The sequence below is a fragment of the Erythrolamprus reginae genome, chromosome 3 (genome assembly GCF_031021105.1).
Source record: "Erythrolamprus reginae isolate rEryReg1 chromosome 3, rEryReg1.hap1, whole genome shotgun sequence".
Taxonomy (NCBI): Eukaryota; Metazoa; Chordata; class Lepidosauria; order Squamata; family Dipsadidae; genus Erythrolamprus; species Erythrolamprus reginae.
In genome coordinates, this window is record NC_091952.1 from 118,914,073 (window position 1) to 118,930,515 (window position 16,443).

Consider the following 16,443-nt stretch of genomic DNA (forward strand, 5'->3'; position numbering starts at 1 on the left):
TAATTGGGAGGGGTTAGTGTGATTACATTTAAGAAAACTTTCTGGGATTAATATACTGTACTGCCATAATGTACATTTCTCCAATTCTTTGCTATTTCAATGGGTCAGCCACATATGCACAGAAAGACATAGCAAACTGTGTATATAATCTGTGCTGTTTGCTGTTTGGCAAATTGCTAAGAGGCAGAGGCCTTTTTTCCTTGTTTTCCTCCCCCAAAACTATGGTACATCTTATACTCCAAAAAATACGGTAGGTGAGCTGTGTCTGAAGAAGAAAGAACTTGGGAAAAAACTTCCCTCCTCTGGTGTCTGCATTCAGTCTGGCAATGCCAGTTGCATCAAACAATCTTCTTGTAGATTTAGTGTTTCTAGACAGCAGTTTCATAATGAAGCATCCCGTTTATCTTTGGAATCTAAAAGGTCCTTATACTTGAAATTCTCCCTATATTGCCTTAATTATTTTCAGTCATATAGCAGAAAATCTGCTAAGGAGGGAAAGATAGACCAGCATATTAAAAACTTCTCCTAGAAAGCATAGGAGCTCTTTTATCTGGTTGGTTTGTCAGCAAATCAGCTTCAAAATCTAACATGAATTATACAAGTGGGTTCTGTATGTGGGCTTGAACAAACATGAATAGCTGATACAGGATTTTAATAACTTATTTAATTGCAGGTGCATCTCAGGTCTGTTGTTTCAAGTGTCAGATACTTCCAAAACTTGACCCACCATGGAAAATTTAATTGAAATCAAACATGGATTCTTCAACTGAGTTATGGATTTGCCATTTGCTTCCATTCTTCCCTAGTTTGCAAGAAGTATGGGTTTTCATGTTGTGCTCAATTTCTGGAATTCATATATAGGTTTTCATGGATCTAAGGAAACAGATTGTAATGTAATCTACAAATATGTTGGTAACATTTTGTTCAACTGGGATGGCTACGTCGCTATGAATTGTTGGTTGTCCTGTGTCTTCCAGATAAAGTTGAGTGAAGTTGTTGGAACAGGGAAAGACAACCGTATTCTCAAAGAAGACATTCTTAACTACTTAGCCAAGCAGACTGGAGCAATTTTACCTCTGTCACCAAAGCCTGAGAGCACTGCACCTTCCTCAAAAGCAGATCTTGCTGAAGACAGGTCAACAGAGAAAGCTGCAAAAATTGTAACACCACTTTCTACACCTATCATTTCAGCGAAAGATCAAACATTGGCCTTATCTGGTAAAGCGGGAGAGGGGGAAGTGATTTTAATAGCTTGTGTGAAACACTTATAAATAACAACTACAAAATGGTGTCACTACATTTGTGATCTTAGAAAAGTACTTTGAGATATTCCACACCTGTCTTTTTTATGTTGAGTTATTGTCAGAATTGTGATAAACCCACTAAAATAGATGTTGGTATCCTCTCTAGCTGTTGGTATTAATTTGGGTGAGTTTTCCTGATAATCAGTATTACTTTCAGAAATGTAGTGAAACTTCACTGCTATACACCAACAATTAGAGGGAATCCAAACAATGTTTATTGGTTCCAAAGCTAGCAGATTACAATGGGCCATTGGTCCCTTGCACCCAAATGAGCCAAGAATGAGAACTATAATGTTACATGGTTCTTATATGGAACGTTGATTGAAAGCAGTTTGAATGTATGTTAGTAAGCCACTGCAAATGAAAGAACTACTTTACAAGTAACAAGCGAACAAGGTAACTACAAAGGTAAACCTGGGCATTTTTCACAGTGAAGAAATATTACAGACACAGACTTTTGAATGGATCATGGCAGCTTTGATGTATGGCCTGTTCCAAGATACTGATTATTGTTCTAACTGAGAATCCATTATAAACTTACATCACAAAGTGGCACAGTAAAGAAGTTTCCATTCTTAAAAAGTACTATATGAGAAATATAGAAATAGACATAGATATCTAAAGAGACATAGTATCTGTACTATGCAGGGATTGAAAACCTTTTTCAACTTGGTTTGCCAAAAGGGTTTGCATGCACACAATAACATACACACCCATACCCATAATGAAATGCACTCCATGCATGCACACAGACCACACTGAAGCCTCTGGACTTCTGGTAGGCCTGCTGGACTGTTTTTAGCTCTTCCCAGGATTCAGTAGGCTTTCTGGAACCCCGGGGAGAGCGAAAACAGCAGAAAAGAAGGCCGAAAAATCACACGTGCCACAGGTTCACCATCATTATTATAATGCTAAAAGCAAGCACATGATTACATAATTACATCAACCCAAGTTCACATTCTCCCCACAATAAATGCGGAAATGCTGATCTGGGAAGGAAGTTTTTACACATGCAGCCAATGCAGATTTAGATTAAAGAGCTCATCAAGGCTCCTATGAAAAGAAATGACAGTTTTTGATGCATGTAAGTTTATTTATTACGTGCAGATGGTTAGTTCAGCCTAATAAATTGAATCTGGATCCTGATGGCAATGCAGATTATTGTTTTTAGAAAATGAATGTGATAAAGATTGCTAGCTAGTCCCATGTTATTTTACCTCTTAGGTTGTTTTTTGGAATTATTTATCAAATTTATAACCCTACATTTTTGTACCTAATTTTACACAATTAGTTGGATTAATTTCCTGACTCCTAGAAAATGAATATGAGTAACTCCTGAGGATTCCTGGATTGCAGTTATATTTTAGTGTTCCACATTCTAATTTTGCTAGAGAACAACCTGTTGCAACATGACTAGGTGTTATATTATTCATTTTAACTGCTTCTTCTGCATAACTCACTGGTGGTATTGGGGACTCTGAAGGACCCAACTATGATTTCAGGCTATGGAAGCTATCCTACAGAATTATGGGAAGTATAAAATGTGACACACAAGATTTCCTGAAAATATCCCATCCAAATGCTGATTACTTCCCATAGTTATTGACTCTCCCTGTTGAATGCAGTGGATAAAACTATCTTTAGCAAAGATGATTCTACAACATTCCTTTTAGATAACTGACTTTTCCTTAATCATATTTATTTATTTATTTTATTTATTGGATTTGTATGCCGCCCCTCTCCGTGGACTCGGGGCGGCTAACAACAGTGACAAAAACAGAATGTAAAAATCCAATACTAAAAACAGCTAAAAACCCTTGTTATAAAACCAATCATACATACAAACATACCATGCATAAATTGTAGAAGCCTAGGGGAAACAATTATCTTAGTCCCCCCATGCCTGATGGCAGAGGTGGGTTTTGAGGAGCTTACGAAAGGCAAGGAGGGTGGGGGCTATTCTAATCTCCGGGGGGAGTTGGTTCCAGAGGGCCGGGGCCGCCACAGAGAAGGCTCTTCCCCTGGGCCCCGCCAACCGACATTGTTTAGTTGACGGGACCCGGAGAAGGCCAACTCTGTGGGACCTAACTGGTTGCTGGGATTCCCAGAGTTTCTCATATATCTGATTGGATAATTACAATATTGTATAACCAAAAAAGTTTCAAAAGCAAAACAAGAAGAGCATCACTAATGATAAATGGTTTCCCTTGTCTGTTTTTTAGGATTTCAGAAGGCTATGGTGAAAACTATGAGTGTTGCTTTGAAAATTCCTCACTTCGGTTATTGTGATGAGGTTGATCTGACTCGGCTCATCCAGCTGAGAGAAGAATTGAAATCTTTTGCAAAAGAACGGGGAATTAAACTCACTTTTATGCCCTTCTTTTTAAAGGTGAGTTAGAAGTTGCTTCCACTAGCCATAGGTTGTGGTGGAGGGTTATCAAAATTGTCCAGAAACATTCTAGTCCCTTGATTTTTCATTATGTTGACTAACATGAGTTAGATGAACATCTACAAAGGTTGTCTTAACTGTTTTACAGTGGAAAGAGTCCCGGAAAAAAATGGCTAAATCCACTTGTATTCTGTATCACTGGTTTGATGCCTGTTCTTCATAGGCTTTTTAAACATAATCTTTCAAGATGCTTTGCATGATACTTTGATGATACTAAAATATAATTTTAATGACCATATTCACACAGTCCAATTAGCATTGATTATAAGTACCACGAAAAGATACTTTTTAAAATAATTCTATTATCATGACCTAGACAGATTTTCGTAGAAAAATCACTTGATTTTAGTGGAGCCTACTCCAGATCAGCGATCCCCAACCTTTCTGACACCAGGGATCAGTTTTGTAGAAAACAATTTTTTCACAGACCGGGGGTAGGGTGATAGGGTAGGGGTGGAATAGTTTCACATGCAACATAGATCCTGTGCATGCACAGATGAAGTTTCATTTGCTTGCCCACCATTTGTGTGGCCCAGTTCTTAACAGGCCATAGACCGGTCTGTGGCCCTGGGATAGGGGACCCTGATATAGGTAATACAACTCTTTGCAGATATCTGGAATTTTACTATAAAGGACAGGAATCTTGAAAGGGATGAATCACCCAAACTTCTTTGAAATGTTTTTTTTTTAATGGGATAGGATAGTAGATAGGACATATAATGAAATCCATTAATCTTAATAAGCTTTCAGTTTTGTAGAATAATTAGAAATCCGAGCCCAGAAAAATGGTATTTGTGGCTATTGGCTTCATGTGAATTACCCTAATAATCACAACAATTAACATAAAACTAATCAAGATTTCTGAGAGCCAGTTTGGTATGGTGATTAAAAATACTGGATTAAAAAATGGGTAATTGTGAGTTCTAGTTCTGCATTAGGCCTAAAGCCAGCTGAGACTTTTGTGGTAATTGCTCTCTGTCAGCCTTAGGAAGGAGACAATGTTATATCCCATGTGTTCGCCTCACCTAGATCTCTACATTGGTTGCCAATTTGAGCCAGGGCCCAATTTAAACTGTTAGTGATGGTATTAATATATTTATTTATTTATTCAAATTTTATGCCGCTCTTCTCCTTAGACTCAGGGCGGCTTACAACATGTTAGCAATAGCACTTTTTAACTGAGCCAGCATATTGCCCCCACAATCCGGGTCCTCATTTATCATCATCATCATCATCATCATCTTCATCATTATTATTATTATATTATTATATTTTCATATTATTATTATTTATTTATTATTATAATTTATTATTACTATATCATTTCTGTAAATGTTGCTAAGAAAACTACATGGACTTGTGTGTGTAATTACTAAGAGTCAAGAGCAGCGGTCCCCAAACTACAGCCCGCGGGCCGGATGTGGCCCGCTGAGGCAATTTATCTGGCCCACGGCAGTGCATGACATTTTATCAATAGATATAATAAGCTCCCGAATCTCCTGTCCACTCACCGCGGTCTGCTGCTGAGTGAGGAGGCGGTACAGAGGCAAGGGGTGGGGAGGACAGCGGGCCTGCAATTGGCCACTTTCTTTGCCGCCTTTAGAGAGAGAAACTGTTGCTGCCCTATGGCAGAGCAGCAACAGTTCCTCTCCCTAAAGGCGAGAAAGAAAGGGGCCAATTGCAGGCCCTCTTTCCTCCCCGCCCCTTGCCTCTGCACCGCTTCCTCCCCACCTCCTCCTCTGCGGTGAGACTCGCTTCTCCGGCTGCCTGGGAAAGCACATTTGAAAAGTGTGCATTTAAAAAGCGCACTGTTTTCCCGGGCAGCCAGCTTTGTTGGCTGGAGAAGTGAGCGATCCAGGACTGCGTGGCTTTGTGCTGCGACGACAACAACGGCGCCCTGGCGGCCTTCAAGCGCAACCCTTCATGGCACTCCGCCACCCGTTCCTGCAGGAAGAGCCTCGCTTACACTGCGCGCCCCTTGGCCCTGTGACTAGTTTACGCGGGGAAAGTCTCTGCGGAGAGCCAAAATCCCAACGAAGCTTCTTTTTTCTTCAGTAGTCAATAAGGAGGTGAAGAAGAGGCCAAACTGGTTTTGCGAATTCGCGCTTAGGACTTTCCCCTCATCCGCGCCACATTCACAACAAGCCTGGGAGAGGGTCGCTCCTAAGCGGCAAACGACGTTCGGAAAGGGGTGGTGGAGAGGGAGAAAAAAAAGCCCCAGAAAGGAGTAGCCGCCTTTTCGCCAAGCAAACTTGCTGTGGCATGCTCGGTTCTCCCCTCCTGCCTTCCTCCAAGTTGGAGCTGTTTTTCTTCTTTCTTTTTTTCCCTCCTCCCCTCTTTGAAAGCGCAGATTTTTTTTCTTTCCCCTCTTCCCAATCAGCAGGTGCTCGTGTAGATCAGTGATTTTCAACCTTTTTTGAGCTGTGGCACATTTTTTACATATATAAAATCATGGGGCACATTGAGCGGAGGGGAGTGGGGGGGCTCAAAAAAGTTTGGACAAAAAAATTCTCTCTCTCTTCCTCCCTTTCACCCTATTTCTCTCCCTCTTTCTCTCTCTTATTTATTTATTTTATTTATTTATTCAATTTTTATGCCGCCCTACTCCTTAGACTCAGGGGGGCTTACAACATGTTAGCAATAGCACTTTTTAACACAGCCAGCCTATTGCCCCCACAATCTGGGTCCTCATTTTACCCACCTCGGAAGGATGGAAGGCTGAGTCAACCTTGAGCCGGTGATGAGATTTGAACTGCTGACCTTCAGATCTACAGTCAGCTTCAGTGGCCTGCAGTACAGCACTCTACCTGCTGTGCCACCCCGGCTCTTCCTTCCTTCCTCTCTCTCTCCATCCCTCTTTCTTTCTCTCTCTCTTCCTTCCTTCCTCTCTTTTTTGCTCTCTTTCTATCTCTCTCCTTTCCTGCCTCTCTTTCTCTTGCTTTCTTTCTCTTTCCCTTTCTCTCTTTCTTTCTTTCTCTCTCTTGCTTTCTTTCTCTTTCTTTCTCTCTCTCGCTTTCTTTCTCTCTCTCGTTTTCTTTCTCTTGCTGAGTTTCGCGGCACACCTGACCATGTCTTGCGGCACACTAGTGTGCCGCGGCACACTGGTTGAAAAACACTGGTGTAGATAATTCCAACCACTACCACCCCACCACCCGTTCCTGCAGGAAGAGGTCGGGCGCGCTACCGGGAGGCGAAGGTGGCATGGGGCCGGGTGCTGGGCGCCGTGGAGGGCGAAGGGGTGGACGTGGCTGCTGCCTCTTAGCTGGAGAGCCAGATGGGGGCGGAGGCGACGGCAAAGTCCAGGGCTCTCCGCTCTCTCTCTGTTTCTCTCTCTGTTGCCAGCGTGGTGTACGAGAGAAAGAGAGAGAAAGGAGGGGAGAGAGAAAGAAAGCAAGAGAGAGAGAAAGTGAGAGAGAAAGAAAGCAAGAGAGAAAGAGGGAGAGATAGAGAGGGAGAGAAAGAGAGAGGGAGAGATAGAAATAGAGTGAGAGAGAGAGAGAGAGAAAGCAAGAGAGAGAGGGAGAGAGGGGGGAGAGAAAGAGAGGGAGACATAGAGAGAGAGAAAAAAGAAAGCAAGAGAGAGAAAGAGAGGGAGAGAGAGAGAGAAAGGAAGAGGGAGAGATAGAAAGGGAGAGAAAGAAAGAGGGAGATAGAGAGGTGAGAGAGAGAAAGAAAGAAGGAGAGATACAAAGGGAGTGAGGGAGAGAGAGAGAAAGAGAAGAGAGAGAGAAAGAGAGGGACAGAGAAAGAAAGAGAGAGAGAAATAGGGAGAGATAGAGAGGAAGAGAGAAAGGGGGATAGATAGAAAGAGAGAGAGAGAGAAAGAAAAATGAGAAAATGATGGAGAGAAAACGAGGGAGAGGAAAATGAAACAAATGAGAGAGAAGGAAGAAAAGAGAGAGGGGAGAGAGAAGTGGAGAGGAAGGAAGGAGAAATGGAGGGAGTTTGTTGATTTAACCCTGCTGTTCTGTTCGAAAAAAGTTCCTAATGTTATGTTCCCGGGTCACCCTGACCCGGACCGAAAACTCTTCATTTGCAGTGCTTATGTTTGGTCTTTTTGAAAGCTTTTTTCACCTGGAAACATGTTTGAACATTTCTGCACACAATGGAATGAAAATTGAACTGAAAAAATTAATCCTTATTGGTTTATTTTGCACATAAATGTGCCTCCCCCCCGTTTTTGTGAAAGTTTTTTCAATTTATGGATAGTTTTGCTTGCAAAATCCATTCTATTTTACTAAAGTTGGTGTGGGATTGGTAGCTTGAACATTTCTGCACACAATGATATGAAAATTGAACTGAGAAAATTAATCCTTATTGGTTTATTTTGCTCATAAATGGGCCCCCATGCTTATACTCAAATAGGCTTATACTCGAGTAGGCTTATACTCGAGTATAAAATGATATGGTCTTATATTCAAAAATAAACCAATAAGAATCATTTTTTTTCAGTTCATTTCTATTTTTCTTATGTTTAGGATTGTTCAATTTAGTATATCAAAACTTTTGAGTTTATTGATAATTTTGCCTGCAAAATGCATTCTATTTTACTATTCTATTTTGGTGTGGGATTGGTAGCTTGAACCTTTCTGAACATAATGATATGAAAATTAAACTGAAAAAATGATCCTTATTGGTTTATTTTGCTCATAAATGGGCCCCCATGCTTATACTCAAATAGGCTTATACTCGAGTAGGCTTATACTCGAGTATAAAACAATAAACCAATAAGAGTCATTTTTTTCAGTTCATTTATATTTTTCTTATGTTCAGGATTGTTCAATTTAGTATATCAAACCTTTTGGGGGAAAATTCCTTAGGGATTTGTAGCCTTAAAAAATATAAATTGACACGAAATTCAAAAAGGATGGGGGGAGGGGCTTTTTGATCAAAATAAAAATATAAGTCTCAATTTTTCCAGTTCAATTTTCATATCATTATGTTCATAAATGTTCAAACTAGTTTTCCAGTGGAAAAAGTTTTCAAAAAGACCAAATTCAAGTACCTAAAAAAAATCATTTTGATCCGGGTCTATATGACCCGAACAGAGTAAATGTGACTTTTTTTTTGCCAAGAAAAAAATTTTTCCCCCACCCCCACAAATATTTTTTTGATGATCAGCATTGTTAAATTGAGTAAATGAATGTGTAAGATTTTAAAGAATATTTCGGATTTGGAGCATAAAAAAATAAAAAGTGAAAATTGTTGCAAGCAGCCAGGGGGGGGGGGGAGGCCTTATTTCTGATGTTAAAAAAACAGTAAGAATCATTTTTTTCAGTTCCTTTATATTTTTCTTATATTCAGAAATGTTCAAGGTACCATTCCCACACCAACTCCAGTAAAATAGACTGCATTTTGCAAGCAAAACTATCCATAAATTGAAAAAACTTTCACAAAAACGGGGGGGGAGGCACATTTATGGGCAAAATAAACCAGTAAGGATTAATTTTTTTCAGTTCAATTTTCATTCCATTGTGTGAAGAAATGTTCAGACTACTTTCCAAGTGAAAAAAGCTTTCAAAAAGACCAAACATAAGCACTGCAAATGAAGAGTTTTCGGTCCGGGTCAGGGTGACCCGGGAACATAACATTAGGGAGTTTTTTTTTTCAGCAAGAAAGAAACCTCCCACCCCCCAAAAAAAATTCTCATAGAGAGAACCCCTGAAATGATGAAAAGTCATGAAATTTCAAGTTTCAGATATGCAGGGAAAATTTTTTACAGGGTCTCAAACCTTGATTTCGGGTCTCACAGACCCGAACAGAACAGCAGGGTTAAGTTTAAATTTACTTGTTAATAAAGAAGTATAAATTACTTTATTACTTAATTACTTCTTTATTTTAAATATTGTATTTGTTCCCATTTTGTTTTTTACTTTAAATAAGTTATGTGCAGTGTGCATAGGGATTTGTTAATAGATTTTTTTTATAGTCCAGCCCTGCAACAGTTTGAGGGACAGTGAACTGGCCCCCTGTGTAAAAGGTTTGGGGACCCCTGGTCAAGAGTAATTCAAAGATACAATTTCTCCCAGGTTACTAACCCAGAAGGACAAAAGAAACCCTGTTTGCTATAAACTAGAATGTATGTTTAAGAGAACTTGTATCATCTACTACATTTCCATGGTACGCCCACCTGGATTCTCATACTGAAAGTTAGCAATCAATGAGCTAATGTTGCACCTTTGCTTCTATTACTTTTTTTCTTTTCTCCCTCTCATATACATATAGACTTCAAAATAATGTAAATTATAGTGTAATGCATTCTTTTTATACATTTAACAGGCTGCTTCTTTAGGCTTAGTACATTATCCCATTCTTAATGCTTCCATGGATGAAAACTGCCAAAACATCACATACAAGGTTTGTATATGATTTAAAAGGTGGTTTCTTAATAGATCCTCAGTTGGTCCAGCTTTGTTTAATTTTCAGTAAAGGTACATTCAAATGTATCCTGCAGATAGAAATTAAAACCCTGAAAGTTCAGGTCTTTTTTCTGCAGCCTCATTGCTAGCGGTATGTCTCTATTTTAATACTCACCAAAAGTTTATCCTTCCTGCAGGATTCTCAGAAAGAGACATGGCACTGTGTGGATTCAATATGAGAACAGTTCTCTGACTTTAATTTGTGGGAGTCTGCCACTTAATTGTTTTGGCCTTATTTTCTTTTAAGAATGTAGCCCCAAGGGGTGGGGGTGGGGTTGAAAGCTGCTTGGGGCCTCTTCTTCAAGAGGACATGGGGAAATAATTTTAAATAATTAAATTAGATTACCCAAAATAATTTATCTTACAAAGAATTACTCTTAATGGAAATGTGACCTTTGCATTGTGCATATTTTATCTAGTAACAACTTTTGGTATAATTAGCAGGATGGTGCAGGTCTGAAGGGGAAAAGCTGATTTGGGAGCCCATGATGGCATGTGCTTAACCCCTGTGGCCCCTTTTTAAATCAAACATATTTTTCCTTGGGGTCACACTGCAGATGCAGAGGGCAATCTTGAGAAGTAGCAATAGCACTTAGCATTTAGACCAGTGTTCCCAATCTTTTTTTGGCCATGCCCCACCTAAGCATCTCTAAAATCCTGAGGCTTCCCATCACCCCCATGACATATAATACTCATTATTCAAAAAGTGAACTACTCAGGTGGAGGAAGCCTAAAAGGCCATTAAGTAGGTTTAAACAAGGTTCCAATTGCCCTCCTGTGGGGCATGGGACTCACATTGGGAACCACTGATTTAGACCTATATACAGTAGTACCTCTAGATACGAGCTGCTCCACATGCGAGTATTCCAAGTTACGAGCCACGAGGGGAGAGAAATTTCTGTTCCAGACCTGAGCTCAAATTCGGGATACGAGCCGAGCGTCCACTAGGTGGTGCAAGAATCCTTGCTTCTGGTTATCTCGGAGGGGAAAAACAAAGTCTAAAGCCATTTGTTCCATATACGAGTTGTTCGTCATACAAGCTCCCTTCTGGAACGAATTAAACTCGTATCTAGAGGTACTACTGTACTGCTTCATAGTGCTTTTACAGCCCTCCCTAAGCAGCTTACAGAATCAGCATATTGCCCCCAACAATCTGGGTCCTCATTTTACCCACCTCGGAAGGATGGAAGGCTGAGTCAACCTTGAGTTGGTGGTAAGATTTGAACTGCTGAACTACAGCTAACATTTACCTGAAGTAGCCTGCAATGCTGTACTCTAACCACAGCTTTTTGATGGAGTTGCTGACAGGTGCTACACGAGCACTCCAATATTTTCCAAATCCCTTTTTTTCATTAAAATCTGGATTGCCTCACTGATAATCCCTGATTTACCAACGGTCACTTAGCAATCATTCAAAGTTCTATCAGCTCTGCCTTGTGGCTACTTATGGCCTGGATTCGAAGTTTGGATGGTTGACCATCCCCCACCTCTATGGTGACATGATAATTCCAGGCAGTCACAATAGTCACATTTACAGCTGTTTACAATTACAGTTACTGTAATTCGGCATTTTCAGCAATAGCAAACAATTGGTTCATTAAGCAACTGCATCATTTACTTAATGACCACTGCAAAAAAGGTTTTTTCCCCATGACCTGTTTTACGACCATCACAACGTAAGTTAGGTACAAGTTTTATAACTTACAAAAAAATAATGGAAGAGTGATTGAATGAGGAATACTTTATTTTGCTAAGAAAAGAGCTCCTTCTATGCAAACTTATGCAATACCTACCTATGCATTTCTAGGCTTCTCACAATATTGGAATTGCCATGGACACAGGACAAGGCTTGCTGGTCCCTAATGTGAAAAATGTGCAGGCTCGTAGTGTGTTTGAAGTTGCTTCAGAATTAAATCGCCTTCAAAAATTGGGCTCAGCTAACCAGCTGGGAACAAATGACCTCACAGGAGGAACATTCACACTTTCCAACATTGGCACAGTAAGTTAAACAAAATGTAACATTAAACTGATAATATCATGGGGACATAAACTGTATCAAAAAGGGCGGGAATTGAAGTAATTTAGGAGAGTCAATGGATAAAGTCATTGCTTCTAGAAGAAGGTATCTACTGGGCTTCCTTTTAATGGTGGAGGGTTTATAGAATGAATTCAAGGACAATAAGTGGGGTCTATTGTACTCCATGTGTCTTGTCCCTTATTTCCCCAATTATATTCCAACAAAATGCATTTTCCAACTTAGAATGAAGATTAACTATGTATTGGATAGAATTTATGGGAATTATAATTTGTCTGGAATGTTCCAGATTGAAGAAAACTGCTTTATTTTATTTATTTATTTTTTATTCGATTTTTTTAAAAAATGCCTCCCTTCTCCTTACACTCAGGGTGGTTTACACCATGTTAGCAATAGCCCTTTTTAAAAGAGCCAGCATATTGCCCCCACAATCTGGGTCCTCATTTTACCCACCTCGGAAGGATGGAAGGCTGAGTCAACCTTGAGCCGGTGATGAGATTTGAACCGCTGAACTGCAGATCTACAGTCAGCACTCTACCTATTGTGCCACCTCAGCGCTTAATTACCTGCCTAAAAGAGACAGCACTAAAAGTGTACTAATTGTCAAGTGTTAACTTCCCTTTTTGCTTCCTAGATTGGTGGCACTTATGCAAAACCCGTGATCCTTCCTCCTGAAGTAGCTATTGGCGCTGTGGGAAAAATACAGGTATTTTCACTGTGATTTATGAAAGATTTTTTAAAAGATTTAAAAAAAAAATTTCTCCACAGTTTTTATACACATATCAATGCGTATACCTTAAAATATATCAATAGTATACACAATAATACATTTCTATCATTCTTAAATAAGTTTAAGTTTAATCAGATTTGTATGCCGCCCCTCTCCGCAGACTCAGGGCGGCTCACAGCAATAGCAATACAATGTAAGACAAATCCAATATTTAAATTACTTTAAAAAACACCACAAATTAAAACCAATCATACACACTAGCGTACCATGCATAATTTTTTATAAGCCTAGGGGGAAGGAACATGTCAATTCCCCCATGCCTGACGACAGAGGTGGGTTTTAAGGAGCTTACGAAAGGCTAGGAGGGTGGGGGCAACTCTGATATCTGGGGAGAGTTGGTTCCAAAGGGTTTGTATTGGTTTTCTAACTTTATCGTAGTCTTATATAGTCTATGTGTTAAATCATATTTATTAATACTTCACATGTAGCTTAAAGTTCTTTGCTATACAGTAGTTAAGTAGATTATTAACAACAATAGCCTTTTCTTTTAATGTCTTATATTTGAATATTGCCCTAAGAAAAGGTCTAAATGTCTTCACAGAATACATATTTGAGACTTAGGGACCTAATCAAATTAGACTTACAGATATATAGCCTAATTTGAATATTGAATTTTTAAAATGTGTATTCTTAATTTATGGGAATGTCAAATCCCAGAAATATTGCTCGTATTAATATGAAATCTATTATTTTTAATGCAATAGGGGGTGATATCTTGAATACTTGTAGTTTAAGAGCCCACCATTACTAATTACTTTCAGTTGACCAAGTCTAGACTCCTAAATTATTTTCACTTATATAGTGTTGTAAGATCTGTTATGCGGTCAAAATGACTTGTAAATTTAACTGCTGTTACTGCTTGTTCATATGCTTTAAAATCTTGAGTAAATACCTTGTAATTTTCTTATCAATAAGGTTGCTCGAATGTGGGAAATTCTCGTGAATTAATCCACTGCTTTTCTTACAGCATTTTTTTTTTAATTTCTAGGCCCTTCCTCGATTTAACAGTAAAGGTGAGGTATATAAAGTACAAATAATGAATGTGAGCTGGTCAGCTGATCACAGAATCATTGATGGTGCAACCTTGGCTCGTTTTTCTAACTTGTGGAAATCTTACTTGGAGAATCCTGCTTCCATGCTAATGGATCTTAAGTAAAGAAGAAAAACATCTGGATGGCTTATTTTAATTCCAAAAGTGCAATCAGGCTACTTAAGCTAGCAAGTGCCATTAAAACTGACTTCATACTTCAAAACTGCAATGTGTTTGCTAGATCTTTCAGATCCTGGCTTTGTGTCTTGATTATCTGTTACATTTTTGTCTAGTTGAATTACTTAGAGGTAAATTATGTGTCTAGAAGTTGTAATGGGTCTTGGTATGACTCCTTCACAAGGTGGCAGAAACCTATGGTGACAGAATAATGCTATACAGTGTTCCCTCGATTTTCGCGGGGGATGCATTCCGAGACCGTCCGCGAAAGTCGAATTTCCACGAATTAGAGATACGGAAGTAAATACACTATTTTTGGCTATGAACAGTATCCTAAGCCTTCCCTTAACACTTTAAACCCCTAAATTACAATTTCCCATTCCCTTAGCAACCATTTGTTTATTTATTAAAGTTTATTAGAAGAAAGTTTTTTAACGGCAGACGAAAGTTTGGCAATGACATATGACGTCATCGGGTGGGAAAAACCGTGGTATAGGGGGGAAAACTGCGAAGTATTTTTTAATTAATATTTTTGAAAAACCGTGGTATAGATGCTCCGCGAAGTTCGAACCCGCGAAAATCGAGGGGACACTGTATTCCACCTTTATGGTATTATTAGATGGAGGGCACTAATAATACCTATGGGATTTTCAAACATCTTGCACCATGCACAACCTGCAACCTGATTAGAAAGGAAAATCCCTAAAGCATTAATCAAATGTTAATTAATTCTTATGCAATTAATTCATTACAGATGATATTCAAGTAAAATGTTTTTAATGTTTTAATTTTATTAAAGATGTAAAGAGTGCTGACTATTCTGTTTTTAAAATATTCTTTTCAAATATTCAAGTTTTGTAACAGACATTGTTCATTACTGAAATGAATATGGAGAAGAATGGCAAACCCTGGACCATGGATACTTCCCCTCTCCCCCCCAAAATTTGGAAGTGGCTTTTACAGTATAAAAGTAATGCTAAGCATACATAAGACTGCATTACATTTCTGTAATGTATGAAGCTGCTAACAGTTAATGTGGAGATCTTTAAAATGTCTAATAGTAGTTTGCAAACTATTGTTTTTCAAACTTGGCAATTTTAAGACGTGTGGGTTTCAGTTTTTGAAGTCCACTCATCTTAAAATTGCCAAGTTTGAATAACACTTTTGTTATTCAAACAAAAGTTTGAACTTATTCAAACTTGGCAACTTTAAGATGTGTGGATTTCAAGAACTGAAACCCACCATTTTTATAGACAAAAGTTTTGCTATGGAGCCATAGATGGATAGTTTTTTTCCGGTGTAAAACATGTAAAAACTGAAATAAGATTAAAAACTTTATACTCCAAAAATGGCTTTGATTATTAGGGGGGCCTTAAAAAAATGACCACATGCAACAGTATATTAAAAAATTCAGAATGAAAAGTTTGTGATGAATTTGAATTTAAGGAAACCTATTGTAAATGTGTAAATATATACATGTATATGTTTATTTAAAATCCTTGTAATATATAAACTGCGAAAGGGGAACATATCTAGATCTGACTGTTTCTATTCATTATTTTGAGGAACAAGCAGAAGAAATGTAGAACTGATAAATCAGTAGATCTCTTAAGAAATTTTATATAGCACATAAACACATATACATCAAACATTTGTTTGTTGTTTTTGTTTAATAAAGCATATTTTAATAAATCCCACTTTTTACAACCTTTGTAGCTTTATCTGGCTGCTATTATGTGAGACTGCAAGCTCTATACTGGGGTTTTCCAAAATGGTCAATATTTACCCCAAGGATCAATGAGATTATCCAAGGGATTGATGTTACTATTCTAAAAGTAGTGTTTATTAAATTATATTCATATACATGTTTATATTTATTTTATTTATTAATTGGATTTGTATGCCGCCCCTCTCCGAGGACTCAGGGCGGCTCACAACATATCAAGAAACATAACAAATACATCTAAAAATCCAATTAATATGACTAAAAAGACTTTAAAAACTCCAATATAGTTTAAAAACATTTGTCACCATTCACTCCACAAAACATACTAAGACACTCGTTGGTCAGGGGGCTAGGATCTAATGGCCCCAGGCTGGCGGCATAAATAGGTCCTTAAACTTTTACAGAAGGCAAGGAGGGTGAAGGCAGTGCGAATCTCCGGGGGGAGCTGATTCCAGAGGGCCGGGGTCCCCACAGAGAAGGCTCTTCCTGTAGACCCCACCAAATGACATTATC

The 16,443-nt window shown here is 38.6% G+C and overlaps 1 protein-coding gene across 2 annotated transcripts in view; it reads left to right on the forward strand.

Annotated features, from left to right (window-relative positions):
• The window catches only part of DBT (dihydrolipoamide branched chain transacylase E2), a 33,172-nt gene extending 17,319 nt beyond the window's left edge, over positions 1-15,853 (forward strand). Inside the window, exons 6-12 of one of the 2 annotated variants that reach the window (XR_011558616.1) lie at positions 978-1,218; positions 3,527-3,693; positions 10,033-10,110; positions 11,980-12,171; positions 12,842-12,913; positions 13,986-14,404; positions 14,790-15,020. Coding sequence is in view for 1 of the 2 variants with exons in the window: in XM_070746463.1 (XP_070602564.1) it covers positions 978-1,218; positions 3,527-3,693; positions 10,033-10,110; positions 11,980-12,171; positions 12,842-12,913; positions 13,986-14,153 (918 nt within the window). In the remaining variant the exon portion in view is untranslated. Of the gene's footprint in view, positions 1-977; positions 1,219-3,526; positions 3,694-10,032; positions 10,111-11,979; positions 12,172-12,841; positions 12,914-13,985 lie in introns of both variants that reach the window. The other variant, XM_070746463.1, reaches the window with a different exon arrangement.
• Positions 15,854-16,443: the final 590 nt, after the last annotated feature.